This window comes from Artemia franciscana, unplaced genomic scaffold, assembly GCF_032884065.1.
Source record: "Artemia franciscana unplaced genomic scaffold, ASM3288406v1 Scaffold_855, whole genome shotgun sequence".
In the NCBI taxonomy this organism is placed as follows: domain Eukaryota; kingdom Metazoa; phylum Arthropoda; class Branchiopoda; order Anostraca; family Artemiidae; genus Artemia; species Artemia franciscana.
The window spans coordinates 117,725-133,613 of record NW_027068522.1 but is presented as its reverse complement, the minus strand read 5'-3'; the positions used below and the strand labels follow the sequence as shown (position 1 = coordinate 133,613).

The 15,889-nt window shown below is 34.7% G+C and overlaps 1 protein-coding gene across 3 annotated transcripts in view; it reads right to left on the bottom strand.

The window, feature by feature from the left end:
- LOC136043706 (roundabout homolog 1-like) overlaps window positions 1-15,889 on the bottom strand; it is a 156,630-nt gene that overhangs the window by 70,456 nt on the left and 70,285 nt on the right. For all 3 annotated transcript variants that reach the window (XM_065728595.1, XM_065728594.1, XM_065728596.1), the window contains exons 4-5: window positions 10,109-10,259; window positions 6,881-7,002 (exon numbers count right to left, since the gene is read on the bottom strand). In XM_065728595.1, coding sequence (XP_065584667.1) covers window positions 6,881-7,002; window positions 10,109-10,259 — 273 coding nt within the window. The remainder of the gene's footprint in view (window positions 1-6,880; window positions 7,003-10,108; window positions 10,260-15,889) is intronic.

The window sequence follows — 15,889 nt, the reverse complement described above, 5'->3', positions numbered from 1 at the left end:
GACAGAAAGCATATATCGTTGGTTTGATGCAAATTTGTTAGCTTTGAATGTAAAAAAATCGTTTCTTCTTATATTCTCCCGCATAGGCAAAAGCTGCCCTACAGTGACAGAGCTTAAAACATCTAAGGGATCCATATCCCGCCCAGCTGACCGGTTTATTCGATTCCTTGGGATACTTCTGGATGAAAATCTATCTTTCAAACGGCATATTGAGTCAATGAGATTAAAGGTTTCTCGAGGCCTTGGAATTATTCGGAAGCTGAAGCGAGTCTTTCCTTTTTCTATCCTTCGTCTATTATACTTCTCTCTTATTTACCCTTATTTATGCTACTGCTTGTCAGTGTGGATGTCAACATTTCCATCTGTACTTACACCTTTACATAATCTCCAACTGAAAGCAGCAAAAATCCTTCAGTCTACCACCCATATTTCTGTTGAACTTCTGAAGATTAAAGATATTCATACATACACCTCTCTTTGATTGCATTTCAGTATTTCCGTGGAGACCTTCCATCAAGTTTTTCCGGGCTTCTGGAAATTGTTAGAAATGTCAATCCTTATGAAACTAGAAAAAAGGATGATGTGCAAGTGCCAACCACCCCTACAGTGCGCATGGACTTTGGTCTGATAGTTGCTGTCGGGCGTGCCTGGAATTCCATTCCTGTTGGGATTCGACGGTCCTGTACCATAGGCTCCTTCAAGAAACGGTTGAAGAATTTTTTAACAAGAAAAAATAATTTAAATTATAATATTGATCAGTTATTTATATTGTTTAGTTATCAAGATTTAATTTATTTATTTAATTATTTAGATTGAATTTAATTATTTAGATTTGGGTGGTGTGAGTGTCGGATCCTCGATGTATATTTTTTTTTTTTTTTTAAGTAGGTGGTGCGGAGACCAGTTGTGTTCGGGTGGGGATTGGTGAGTTGACTCTAAATATATTTTAAGTGTGAATGTATTTAATACTTATTTATGTTTTTTTGTTGTTGTTTTTTTCCCAAATAACGGCCCATTGAGCCCTTTGGGATATTTTTTGTTTATAAATGGATGAATATTGATTGTAAAAGGAACTTGAACTTGAACATTACTCTCTTAAAACTGACCTACAATTACAAACTGAATAAAACTCAATTAAATGAGTGTGCTGGATGGCTTCACCAAAATACTTAATACCACAGTTTTGGGTTTCTAAAATACACCTTTAAGCTTGGAAAGGACACAAATAAAAGACACAAATAAAACAGTTACAAAGAATCAAACAGTTCGTGGTAACGAACTAGTAAGGAGCGAGATTGTTACAAGTAACTAGTAACAATAGCATCAAATAATGTGATAAATCAGCATTAAAATTCAAAAGAATTGAATTTTAATGCTGATTTTATATATATAAGTTTCATCAAGTTTAGTCCTACCCATCAAAAGTTACAAGCCTGAGAAAATTTGCCTTATTTTAAAAAATAGGGGAAAACACCACCTAACAGTCATTGAATCTTAACAAAAATCAAACTATCTGATTTAGCGTATCAGAGAACCCTTTTATGGAAGTTTCAAGCTCTTATCTACGAATATGTGGAATTTTGTTGTTTTTTTTCCATGGAGGAATTTGTCATGGGAGAAGAAAATTTCCAGGAAGGGGGCGCAGGATTTTCTAGCATTATTTTAAAAATAACGGAAAAAATGTTAAAAAGTTTTTTCAACTTAAGGAGCAGCATCAAAACTTAAAACGAACAGAAAATATTACGCATATAAGGTGTTCATCTCCTCCTAATACCTGCCTCTTTACGCTAAAGTATTCTTAGTAATTTCAACTATTTATTCTACTGCCTTTGTGATTTAGGGGCCATTCTTAAGGAATTAGGACAAAATTTAAGCTTTAGTGTGAAGAGCGAGTTATTGACGAGTAGACAAACCCCCTCATATACGTAATAACGGATATAGAAGTTCATTACATAAGCTAATTCGTAAGTTACGTATATGTTTTACAAATGAAAACTTTCGTAATGAAAACTTTCCGTAAAAAATCGTTCGATCGAAACTATGAGAAAGCCATTTAGCCAAAAAAAAATGAATATACAAATTTTGTTTTAATTATTCACCTGCAGAGAGCCGAAACCAAAACATGGCCTCAAAAACGTTCAGAAATTAAATGACAAAAACAAGTTTTTTAACTGAAAGTGAGGAGCGACATTAAAACTTAAAACGAACAGAAATTACCCCGTATATGAAAGGGCCTCCCCTCCCCCACGCCCCACTCTTTACGCTAAAGTTTTTACTGTTTTAAACAGTAGAGTTGAGAGAAAGAGTCAAAGTTTAGCGCAAAGAGCGAGGCATTGAGGAGGGAACAGGCCCTTTCGTGTACGGGGTAATTTCTGTTCGTTTTAAGTTTTAATATCGCTCATTATTTTCAGTTAAAAAACTGTTGTTTTTTTTATTTAATTAAATTTAGTAATGGTTATCGGGAAGAGTACAGACGTTTTCGGGGTGATTTTTTGGTTGGGGGGAGCGGTTGATAGAAGGGGGTTACGTATGGAATATTTCCATGGAGAAACTTATCATGGGGGAAGAGAATTTCCATGAAGGGGGTGCAGGATTTTCCAACATTCTTTAAGAAAAAATGAAAAAAATAAATATGAAAAATATTTTTCAACTGGAAGTAAGGAGCAGCAGCAACTTAGAACGAAAAGGAATGATTACGCATATGAGGGTTTCACCTCCTCCTAATACCTAGCTCTTTACATTAAAGTATTTTTAGTACTTTTAACTATTTATTCTACGGCCTATGTGATTCAGGGGTCATTCTTAAGGAATTTGGATAAAATTTTAGCTTTAGCGTAAAGAGCGGTGTATTGAAGAGGGAGTGAACCCCCTCATATACGTTTTAAAAACATAGGAATATAGAAGTTCGTTACGCAAGTTAATTCGTGAGTTCTGTATATTTTTTCGTTAAAAAAAAACACTAAAAAATTGAAAGTTCTAGGTACTTTCTAAGTAACCAAAAACAATGGAGAGTAACTACGCCTCCTCCCCCGGTTCTTTTTTCTCAAAATAGTCCGATCAAAACTACGAGAAACTACAAGAACTATGTTTAGCCAAAACAAAAAAAAATATGAAAATTTTGTTTTAATTTTTCATGTGCAGAAAACATGCATTAATTCAAAAACTTTCAGAAATTAAATAAAAAAACAAGTTTGTTTAATTGAACGTTAGGAGAGACATTAAATCTTAAAACGAACTGAAATTACACCGTATATGAAAGGGGCTATTCCCTCCTCAACGCCCCGCTCTTTACGCTAAAGTCTTTTACTGTCTTAGAAATTGGAGTTGATAGAAAGATTCAAACTTTAGCGTATAGAGTGGGGCGGTGAGGAGGGAACAGCCCCTTTCCTAAACAGAGTAGTTTCTGTTCGTTTAAAGATTTAATGTCACTCCTTACTTTCATTAAAAAAAACTTTTTTTTATTTAATAACGTACAGAAGTCAAAGCATCCAATTTTGTAAAGATCAGAATCAGGACCAACATAAGGCGTGATTCAATACCCCCAGTTGTCTCTGCCGAAATGTAAACGACTGTGTCTACTCATCTGTGATTGTTAGTTGAAACATTGAACGATCAACCCCATATTCATCAACCCCAAATTCTAAAATATTCTCCCTTCTAGAAACAAATATAAGCAAAGTATAAAAAGAAGACTAAGGCTTTAAGCTCAAAGTGAAAATTTTCACGGCAGCCTTTTTTCTTATTGATTGCTAAAAAATTCAACTGGTTTACTTAAGTGTTGAGTGAGTGATAGAAGAAACGTCATGGAACTGTTCATGGAACAGAGCGATAGGCCGGTTCATTTTTTTTTTTTTCATTGATTCATTTTTAGATTATTTTGAACATGGGTAAAAATAATTTTTTAAAGTATGTTTTTTTCTGGCTTGAGCCCAGGAATAAAACTACTACTCTTCTGCAGTTTACAATCTCAAAGTCAAAATTAATAAATACTAGGTATTTTTTACAGTATGTGTTAATTCGAGCTTGAAATTTAGAAATTCGAAAAGAAAAGATGAAAGGTCAATCACGAGATGATTCAGGATATGAAGAGATAACAGGAGGGACACGCTGAACGTGCTAGAAGTGTAGTGTCTGGCACAAATTGTACCTTTGTGGGTACAAAGACTAATGGAGTTGAAAAAAAGTAGCACTCTGAGACGTTTACCATGTGGTTTCCAAGGGGCAAGCCCTCGCGGTACGGTAAAGACCCAAGACCCAAACTCGGCCCCCTACCCCTAGTACTGCCCTAATGATGCATATTGATTTTTGAATTGACGCTGCAAATTAAAAATCTTGGATGCAGGGTCTCGGAGCCAAACAGCCAATGCTATAGAATGTAGGTTATATTGGCTTTATTGTCTATCCAAAAGACCTTTGACAAACATATGTTGAGTATTTAACTTTAATTATTCACAGCAATATTTGTCTAATACCGAAATATAACTAATGCAAATCTGAATCAATTAGAACTTTTCATGGAATATTTTTAGCCAATCCGAAAAACCTATAAAAAGCTTGAAGTCTCGGTGTTGGTAAGATCTCAGTGTGATTATGTCTTAAGAACACTGTACTGACGAACCGTAGAGAATTGTTGTTTTTCTGTTCTTTTGCATTTTCTATATTTGTTTCTGGACGATGTTTGTATTTGTCTCTCGACTTGGACGGTGTGCCAGGTTCTGTTTAATAATTATATATGCCAAAGAACAGCCAATAGAAATGAAAAGTGTATTTAATAAAAAAAAAGCTCCTAATTTTACGTGGGCAAAAAAACAGAAAAAGGTTAGACGACCAAATATATCAACTAGGGTTCATCTGGGAATTGTCTTATGCAAATTTTGGTGTTGCGGCGCTTTGGATCTCTTACCCAGGATTAGTAGCATACTTTTCATGATAACATTTTGTAACCACTACTCCTAAAAACTGTTTGTTACGCTACCAGACCACATGAGGTTAACAAAGCTGCATATGCTCATGACAGCATAAATTTTCATTTCATCTACATTAATTTCAATGCCATTGTTAATCTATATTAACAAAATATTATCACATAGTTCCCACTAGCAACAGGATTGGAACCAACAAAGCTAGCAGTACACACAAGGTAATGAAGAAGGAGTGACACGGCTTAGATTTTTATGCAGATTTTAAATATATAAGTTTCATTAAGTTTAATCCTATCCATCAAAAGGTAAGAGCATGAGAAAATTTGCCTTATTTTCGAAAAAAGGGGAAACACATCCTAAAAGTCATAAAATTTAAACACACCATCAGATTTAGCGTATCATAGAAGCCTACTTTGAGAGGTATCAAGCTCCTATCGGCCAAAATGTGGAATTTTGTATTTTTTGCCAGAAGAAAGATCACGGATGTTTGTTTATTTGTTGTTGTTTTTTTCTTCCAGGGGTGATCGTATCGACCCAGTGGTCCTAGAATGTAACAAAAGGGTTCATTTTAAAGAAAATTGAAAGTTCTAGTGCCTTTTTTCAGGGACGAAAAAATTGGAGGACAAGTAGGCAACCTCCAAACCTCATTTTTCCGAAAGTCAGCAGATCAAAATTTTGAGATAGCCATTTTATTCAACACAGTCAAAAAATCTAATAACCATATGTTTGAGGATGACTTAATCTCCAACAGTCTGTAGGGGAAGGGCTTCAATCTATGAGCTTTGCCCATTGTTTATACATAGTACTGGCTATTGGGAAGTATACTGACGTTTTCAGGGGGATTTTTTTCTGGTGGAGGGTGGGTCGAGGGGAAGCATTTATGTTATAAAATGCTTCCATGGAGGAATTTATTATGGGGAAGAGATTTTTCATGAAGAAGGTACTGGATTTTTCCAACGTTATTTAAAAACAAGGAGACATTAATTACAAAAACATGTGTTTTTCAACTGAAAGTATGGTGCAACATTAAAACTTATAATGAACAGAAATTGTTATATATATGAGGGGGTTCGTCCCCTACTTAGTACCTTCCTCACTATGCTAAAGTATTTTCAGTAATTTCAAAAGAGCTATTTATTCTAAAGAAACAGCCTATATAATTTAGGGGTCATTCTCAAAGAGTTAGAACGAAATTCGAACTTTAGCGGAAAGAGCAAGGTATTGACGAGGGGGCGACCCCCATTATAAACTTAATAAAAATGTACTAATATAAATGTCTGTTATGGTAGTTAATTTGTAACTTACGTATATTTATTACTAATAAAAACGTCCGTAAATAAAATTAAAGGTTCTTGTGGCTTTTTTAAGCAAACAAAAAATTGAAGGGCAACAAGGTCTCCTCCCCGCCCCTTTTTCTCGAAATTGTCTGATCAAATTAATATGTAACATTAATATGTAAATTTAATTTTAACTATTGATGTACGAGCTAAAAGAAAAATCTGTATTAATCAAAAAACGTTCAGAAATCAAATAGAAAAATAAGTTTTTCCAATTGAAAGTAAGGAGCAACATGTAAATTTTAAACGAATAGAAATTATTTTGTATATGAAGGGGTTCATCCTCTCCCCAACGCCTCACTTTTTACGATAAAGTATTTTTAGTAATTCTGAAAGAGCTATTTATTCTAATTAAACGGCCTTTGTGATTCAAGGGTCATTCTCAAGGAATTGGAACAAAATTCGAGCGAAAAAAAAAGAGCGAGGTATTGACGAGGGGTCAGACCCCCTCATAAACTTAACCAAATGCACGAATATAGAAGCTTGTTTCGTAAGTTAATTTGTAAGTTCCATATATTTATTGTTACATAGATTATATATATTTATTTATATCAAAACACCAAAATTTCGAATTTTACTGAACAGTTTTTCGGAAGTTTACTAGAAAGAAATTGAACATACCTTATCGTTTCTTTTCCAAATTATATCAGGCTGTGGATAACCGGTGGCCATACACTTCAGTGTCACCTGGTCATCTTCTGGCGCCACAATCATGGACTTGACAGCGCTCACTTTAGGAGGAACTGAAAATTGAACTAAATTGGAACAACCACTTATTTTATAACCATTAGAGGTTGATAGCCCCAAACAGAATACAATTATGTACAAATTCAAGGTTTTGAATCAGAGGCTATGTCATCAGCACTGTTTTGTGTATTTATGACCTCAAAGTAAGCACTGAATATAATAAAATGTATAAAGTATATATATTTTATACATACCTTAAAGTATATAAGAAATATAACTGAAAATAAATATAATCTTAGGTGTTTCATCGGGTTTACATCACGACAAAACTACACATTTTGAAAACATCCAAGCAATCCCCTCGATCCCATCAATTTCCTTTACGATGCTTTGCTAACCCCACATGCTTAAAACATTTGATACAAAAAATCGTATTTCTGCCATAGAGCTCATAGTATACACAAACATTATCTCTACGAAACTTAAATTGGACAAATGGAATTCATACCCTTTTTTTCTCACTTTGATTGATTAAATGGACATTGAGTTTAGTTGAAAAAGCCTTAATCTGAAGCCAAAAATAAGAAGCCGAGGGCGAGGTCACACAGGATCTATTGTTTATATATTCCGTTCAGGACATAATGGTTTTTGGATCATTAGAAACAACACACATAGTGCTTTTACGCTTAATGAGGGTTATAAGTGATAGCGGAACAAATGACCTCCCTAACTTAAACAAGTATAATTATATTTAATTTCTTTGATTCTTATTTAATTAGCTTTTCATGATTCTACTTTATGGTCTAAAAATTTAATATAAGAGAAGGACTAGTTTATTAGGGAAACAAAACCTCGTAAAAATAGTCAGACATTAAGTTCTAGGGAGCCTTCGTGGATAAAATACTAAACAATATCCTTTATAATAGAATCCGAAAGAAACGGAAAATAATTTGCGCGAAAAACCCACACTGAGAGTTACATAAGTGTTGGAATCCTTTTAACTCTAGCAAATACATGAACTATACTCACAAGATGACATGATTAAAAAAAAACATGTAAATTCGCTTATAAGCGCCCAAAAGGGGGAAGACGATATGATCTGGGAAGTAAAAAAATGTTGTGTATTTTCTTAAAATTATTTTTAAAACTGTGAGTGTCATCAACACTTTGAATACTATTGGGAAATTTGGATCAATTTTTGGACTTTGGACATGAAAAAAAAGAATTCTGAGCGTGCTGAGGATGGTATTGACATTATTACTAGTCTGAATAACATTATGAAAATGAATAATATTTACAAAAAGGCGCATACTAACAACAGTTCCCAATGTTATTACAAAAACAAATTGTTGTATAAACTCAACACTGCTAAAGAAAATAAACAGATATATTGGTACAATGCATTTATATTTCAATTTATATTTATATTTCAATGCATTTATAAACTGTCCAAACTGATATACTGCTATTTTATTTGCCAAAGTACGTGTTAAGTATTATCTTAAGTTGTATGTAGATTAGACTGTGATTTTAAAAGGTATGCAGGGATAATTGGAGCAAAAACCACAAGCAATAGTGGCATTATACATAAGCTAAAAAAATATTCTCTCTATATCCAATCTTTGTGCTAAGTGTTTTTCAAGCTGTCCACCCTTATTTATTCGACTTCTGTCATTGACTTTTTTTTATCAAGCATAAGTTGTGTTTTGCGTCCATATACGAATTTTTAATGCAAATTACCATATTTTACAAATATTTAAACTAAACGAAATATCTCTACCTCCAAATACCGTTCTATGAAACTGCGTTGACAACCTCTGATTTTCAAACAAGGAGAGTTTATTCAAATAGCCAGTGTGCAACCTATTGAAACACAAAGGCTGAGTAATATTTTATTAGACATATATTGCAACTGTCAATTCTAGTAGTGAAATCGGTCTTAAAACCCAATTTCCCTCTGAAAAAATAAAAAAAATTTGTTTTACCATTTTTGTAAGCAAATAGTGATGCTTTTAATTAGATTCCATCTGGGAACTAGTTTTATTCTAGCGTAGTGATAGTACCCGTCTTAGAACCATTTACTGAAACATTATATGGATTTCAAAATGGTAAATATTAATTAAATATAAAAGGACCCTCTCTCCCAAAACTGGACTCGAGCTTTTCTCTCTTTTTTTTTTTAATTGGAACTTTCTGGATGGCACGTTTTAGAATAGAACTTCTATTTTTTGGAAACTTTGAAACTTCAATAATTTTACTTTTGTTAAATAATCAACATTAATGACACTGTTAATGAGCTTTTTAAGAAGCACTGCAAAAATATCAATTAAAAATGCTGTTCCTTAAGCCCAAATACCTGATTTCAAAGTTTTTCTTTTGGGATGAGATAACATGCTCTCCAGAGTTCGTTTATAGTAGGTCTTAACACAATGACACTGGTCACCCTTTAAGTCGCTTATATGCCTTCTAGCAAGTAAAGAACATCAACAAAGATTGGAACAAAATGCTTCAGTTATTCATAGGCCAAAGCCTCATTGACACATAACCTACACTACCGGATCAAGTATTCAGACTAAATTATTCATATACATGTCGTGGCTTTTGCAATACCATTCAAATTATAAAAATACCTTTTCCTTGAAAATATATTTAACACTTATTTTTTCTCTCCTTGAAACTGTGAGATATACCATTTAAGCATTGAAAAAGCGACACATTATGCTTTATGTTTCCGGTGAAACAGGTGATTTTACGGCAACACTATAGCTATGATTTGTACTAAAAAGATGAGATCCATCTATCACTGCATCCATTACTGTTTCAGATCCATCAATTCACTAAGTTTTTTTTCTTAGACTTACTAAGACCGTGTCTTAGAAACCAGTCTAAAATGATTGAAAAAAGCCTATTTTTATTTTTTCAACGGTTTTTAACAAACATTAAGGTAATTTCTTATCTCAATAAAAAAGAAATACGAAGGTTATTTGCAAAATATAGTTATGTAGCTGGATAAAGCTGAGTTTCATCCATCCAACGATGTTGCATTAAAACATAAATATCGTAGAACTGCAATTTAATTACAAATCAAAAATATATATTGCCAGGAGCATAAGCCCAAAACAATAGAAGACTAACTTTCAGGTATCATTCGAAAGCACTTACTATAACCTTTGACGGCATGAACTATACTTCCACGGCTGAAAGGAGAGTGGCTTGGAGGAGAGCAAACATAAATACCGAAATAACCAGGACTCAAATCCTCAATGGTAAGGTTTCCATCCCTTGATATTCTAAATCTTGGATCTGTGGTTATCTGTAAATAAATAATGAATTGTACTAGATTATCGATTAATATACTAAAAAGTTCACATCTTCATGAATACACACAGGGAACTCGATGAAGGTCCACCTCCTTGAAAAAACGTGTCTGAAATTGCAAGTTTTCAATCCATCGGCTTACAAAGATCCTTTAATGTCTCCGGTTCTAATTTTGGATATAAGTAAATCAATGACTATTTTTCAACTCTAGTAGTACTACGAGGCAACTACTTGCATGTAATTTTTATTTATTACATAATTGATGCTGCGTAATCCATCTTATTTGAAATAATTTCCGTAATAATCACTCATTTTATTATTTCATAATATTCATTTTGTGCGGTCAATAGTTTTCAATATATAGTGAATTTTCTTGTATCCCAAATTCTTAAAACGTATTGTGAGATTGATGTTCCAAAATTTTTAATTTTCTTTTTTCAAATTCTGAATATGTACGACTTTTTTTTATTTTGTTTTCTTTATCCTCCAAGCCTTCAAAAATAAAAATGCTGACGAAATACTCACCAAAAAATTAAATAAGAATCAAAGAATTTTAAATAAAACTTGACTTGTTAAAGGTAGGGAGGTCATTTGTTCCACTGTTTTGCGCTTTTTTAAGCCTTCAAAATAAAGCACAGAATAATTGTGCTTTATTTTGGACATTGGTAAGTCCGATCAATTTTCATCCCTTACAAATGGTTTTAGTTTTAGATAAAAAAAAAGAAAATGTTATCTTATTTGCTACATAATTGTTGTTTATTTCCTGTTCCTACTACTTACTCAGTCCCAGATTTGCTTTAAAAGATGTCGTTATTAAGGAGGGTTCCACATAAAAAGACAAGATCGAAAGCTTCTTGTTACTTACTATAAAACGAGAAATTTTAGGCCACATACACACAGCACATGCATAGAGGGAGAGGAGCTGTTGGATTTATCAACAACCCATTTTATGCCTCCAATAATATAGAATGAGCCCACTTGCATGATTTCGCTTCGAACAAGGTCAGATTCACCTGCCTTCCGGTATAGAGAAAGTAATGGTGGGACGAGTAGAAAAGGGACACTTGAGGGTTCGTTGGACCGATTTGTACTTCCTAATAATTTATGCTTAAAATTTTTATGAATTTTATGTTGAAGTCAAAACCAGTATACATCGTCCCTTCAGTCCATTGTATCTACTTTTAGCCTCCAGTTCAAAAAACAAACGAGATCCTTAGTCGTTTTTTTTAGCATGGTCCTTATATAGTTTCTTTTTTCCGGTGCGTATTACTACAAAACATTTGTCACCTTCTTAAAATTTCCAAAATTGTGCATCAGTTCAAAATAGTAGACCTACAAGCTCTCAAAATAGTATTAACCTGCGTCAAAAAGATAATTGGATGTCTCTTAGTTCAAATTTTAATTTCTTGCTTCGAACGAAAATTCCCAGTTATCACCAATTCTACAAGCGGTTGTGCATAGACTATAGATGTAAACTTCAACTTACACCCTGTTAGCTCTGGTTCAAGGTCAAGTAAAAACCCTCGTTTTGGTCCCAGGCAAAAAAAAAGAAAACGATAGGATAAAATGTTGTTAAAGCCAAAAACGACCAGATACACAAAGAAGTAAAAATAATACAAACGTACATCAGAGATCTCTGCTCTTCCGATTCATATATGAATGAAACACTTTGTTTGATCAATAAAATAGGACTTTCTTTTAATATACATATTTCCCTTGTACCTTGTACCTTAATATATAAATATTTCTTATCTTGCCTATGCGGATGATATTCTTTTGATCAGTAGGGCTAAAAAAGGGCTTTCTTTGTCTGTTTCAACAGTACAGCCGTTTTTTGAGAAAGAGACGTATATCCAAAAACACAGTTTCGAGAAAACTGGGTTCTAAAATTCCAGAAACCTCACTTCACTGGAAAGCAAATAAGCCTGTAGCAAAGATTTTTAAACTTAATTTGGGGTTTTCGATACTGCACAAGTCGATAGGCGACTTTTCAAGTATATCCGAACTTGGTAAATTGTCTATTTGGTCCTTACGTCTCTGTCACTAGAAACTTGAAAAACATACACATTTCTGAACAAACGAAAATTGGATATACATCTCTTTAGTTTTCTGGTTAGTTGGATATAAGTCTTTTACTTATATGATCAGTTGGATATACGTCTGTTCACGCGAGTAATGGTAAGGCCGGATATACACCAAGTTACTGAAGAGCAAAGTGATGGAAAATGTATTTATTTCAGGTAAAAAAGGTATAAAAAAAATAAAGAAAGTAAACACTAGTTGAATGACCCCAATAAGTCTTCACTCCCTGTTGACGTTGGCATACTTTGTCAAAAATCGCGGTTGACTCAATTTGCCATCAAGGGAACTAGCTTCTCAAATATGACGGCAAGTTTTTCACTCTGTACACCTCTTGGCTTTGACATCATCGAGGGGAAAAGTTGACAATCGAACCTTCACTGTAGGAAATCCCATTCTTGAGGAGGCTCATCCAAGTCAGTTTTCACGAACATGACATGAATTGTTTGCCTCTGACAAAAGAAACCTGCACAATATCAGCTAAGTTACATGGCATTTTTTTCGTGTTTCTTCCTGACATCCACAATATGAATATCCAAAGGACATTTTCAGTATTTAATTTTTCCCCTGGCTTAGAAAATCAGCTCGTTCAGGCACTGGAAAGAGCATGCGACTTTGGTGTGACGAATCTTTGACTCTATGTTGGCACGGACTGTGTCCACACTCAATGTGACTATGGCCTTTTTCAAGTAACGAAGATCAACTCGGTTGATTGTGCTTTCTGAGACGTTGACAATATGAGCCAAACCAGTATGTAGTATCTAATTTTTTTTAGGGGGGTACAGCTGTCACAGTACAGTATGATGTTTTCCACTCAAACAGCAGCCTGAACTTCAATGAATTTGTAAAGAGCACTTGCAATGTTCTTCGCATTTCCTTCAGAAATTTCCTCGTGCCAAGTCACAAAATACGAGTGACAAGCCGGGTTCCTTGTCCCAACTGATGCAAAGGTCACGTTGAAAGTAAGGAGATGACTGATGAAAAAAGTATCTTTTGAAAACGGCATCGTGGGCAGAAGAAGGATCTTCTGCAAGTTGAAGCTTTAAACCCTTTCGGTGTTTTTTCATACACGATCAGCGTCAGTAGCGTAAAGGTTGCTCACTTTTTTACTTCTATTGATGCTTTTCCAGCTTTGTTACCTCAATTTCAGAGGCTGATCCGACACTGATTTTGACTGATAGGTATGAGCAGGTATCACATTCATCAATAGAATACATTTTCAAGGAGACGTGTTATTTCTTCAGTTCTTCTCGATACATATTCAGACCAATCTCCACTCCAGGATATTTTTCTTTAAAATCTTTACCAAGAAAGTAATGGTAATTTCCCTTGAGAGATATTTCATGTTGGGACAGTGCTCACGCCTATAGTGTGCCATAGAAGACTCAAATGTCATAATATGTCGTCTAACGAACATTCTTTGTGCTTTTCCATAAATCTGTGCATGCTCTCTCGCAGCCTTTGCTAATTTATCCACCTTTCCACAGAGTATGAGAGGATCTTCTATGTACTTGCGAACATACTGATTTATCTTGTTGGATTTTGGAGGGGTAGCCCAGGATTGCCAAAACTGTTTTTTTGCAGACCTGCTTCAGTTCAGAATCAACTGGGAAGCAAAACATTGTACATCTGTCCGTTCTAATGGAAGAATTTTCTGCAATTTAGACTCGCCTTCGCTTTGGCTTGCTCGCTGTGATATGTGGCTTAAGCGACTTGAGTTTCTGCTCAAATTCAAACGACCAGAAGGATAGATTTAGCCTTTCTCGCGGCTCCTCGGTAATAAGTGAGTACTATAGCTTACATCTCCCAATCACACCAAGAGAGAATGGGTCTTCCTTTGATCAAAAACACTTCGTTGTCAATCTCAATAACTGGTTCCACGGCTGACTGAATCCTTAAACTTGTTGAACGGGTAGATGGTCTAAGCGCATTTTCACTGATAAGTGACCTGGACTGGCCAGCTTCAGTGTCAAGTAGTCCCTGTGCTAATGGCAGGACATCCTCAGTAGCATGTAGCAAAGTAGCAAAAGTAACTCAGTAGCAATGTAGCTCAGTAGCAAAGTGTTTTTCATCGAGAGAGTCTGATCTTGTTGGATGTCACTTGATAATGCTGATACTGCAATATTCAATGCTAATGGCAGGACATCTTCAGCAACGTCAGCTGAGAAAACTTGAATAGAAGAAAAAGTGAAAGTTGCATTCATCGAGAGAGTCTGATCTTCTTGGATTTCACTTGATAATGCTGCTGATATTGCAAGACTGAAGCAGTCTAAATTGTCTCGCAAAGTATGATTAAGAAGGGGTGAACAGCTCATATCATTTGTTTCAGCAAGAATATATGTTAGCCTGGAGTTGTCCATATCTTCTACTTTTCCATTGGATCCCAGAAGCTCTGGATCCATGTAAAAAGCAAAGGTTTCTTGAAGTTTCAGCTGCAGCTCATACTCCCAGTTCGTCTCAGTTCTCTCGATGAGAATGTATGTTTCAGTTAATCGAGATTTGTTCGTGTCACCAATCTCTTTGTCATGCAAAATTTCAGCTTCGAAATGTTCTGCAACGATTCCAGTACCGTTTATTTCTTGAATTGTTGAGTGGCTGAAACTGGACACATCCGGCATTTCAATCTTTGCCTTAAAAAAAAGATAGTTCAAACTCAAGAAATCGCTACCGAACAGCTGCTATTTATAGCGTTTTTGCTTGCCAATCACTTCCAGTGTTGCTTGTCAATTACTTCCAAACAAGTAACGGCACGAGTGTAGCATTTTGCAGTCGCCTTTATTCCAAGGCAACCGTCCACTCACTCATTGAAGTCCTCGCTAAACTCTTCCCAGTCCACTGACTGGCCTGGAAACAAAATTTACAAAGCATTTTGCCTGTCTTCCAAACCACTTAACTTCTTGTAAAAAAAGATAAGGCATATGTATTAAGAACGGCATATTATTTTATTGAAAAGGACCCTCAATCTGATTACCACTTGTCTTACAGTAAAAGGGAAGTAAACCAAGCGGAATAGTAAAACCAATAAATCCAACAGGACTGCAAAAGTAAGACAACAAGACTGGAGTGGACTAAGTGTTAATCGAGCTATCCTAAAGTTTAACTGAAAAGCCAACTTATATTTGTATCACTCAACTAAATATACTTTGTTATGCTGATTGCTTTAAGGAATTTTTTTTTCACTGCTTTCTCTAATAGAATGTTTAGAATATCTAAAGTCGCCCTCACAGCGCAAAATCCTACTATCAAGCGGGAGAATTGATTCTCAGCACAAGCGCTTCTTTTCTGTGGTGATTGGTCATTTCAAGGAAGTTTGGCGCACTGCGTGAACAGTCGTTTTCGTGAATTATTTTCGTGAACTGTTGAATAGTTGTTTTTCGTGATACAACAGAGACAAAAGCAGATAGAGCCTTCACAAACCACAGTGAAATTCCACTATTTGAAAATTGGTGATTCATGAATAGTTGATGAGAAAAGTAACACATTTGCATCGGGTCCTCAAGCATCTTCAAGTTAATAAGTCATAGATACCTAAATTCCCAATCACAT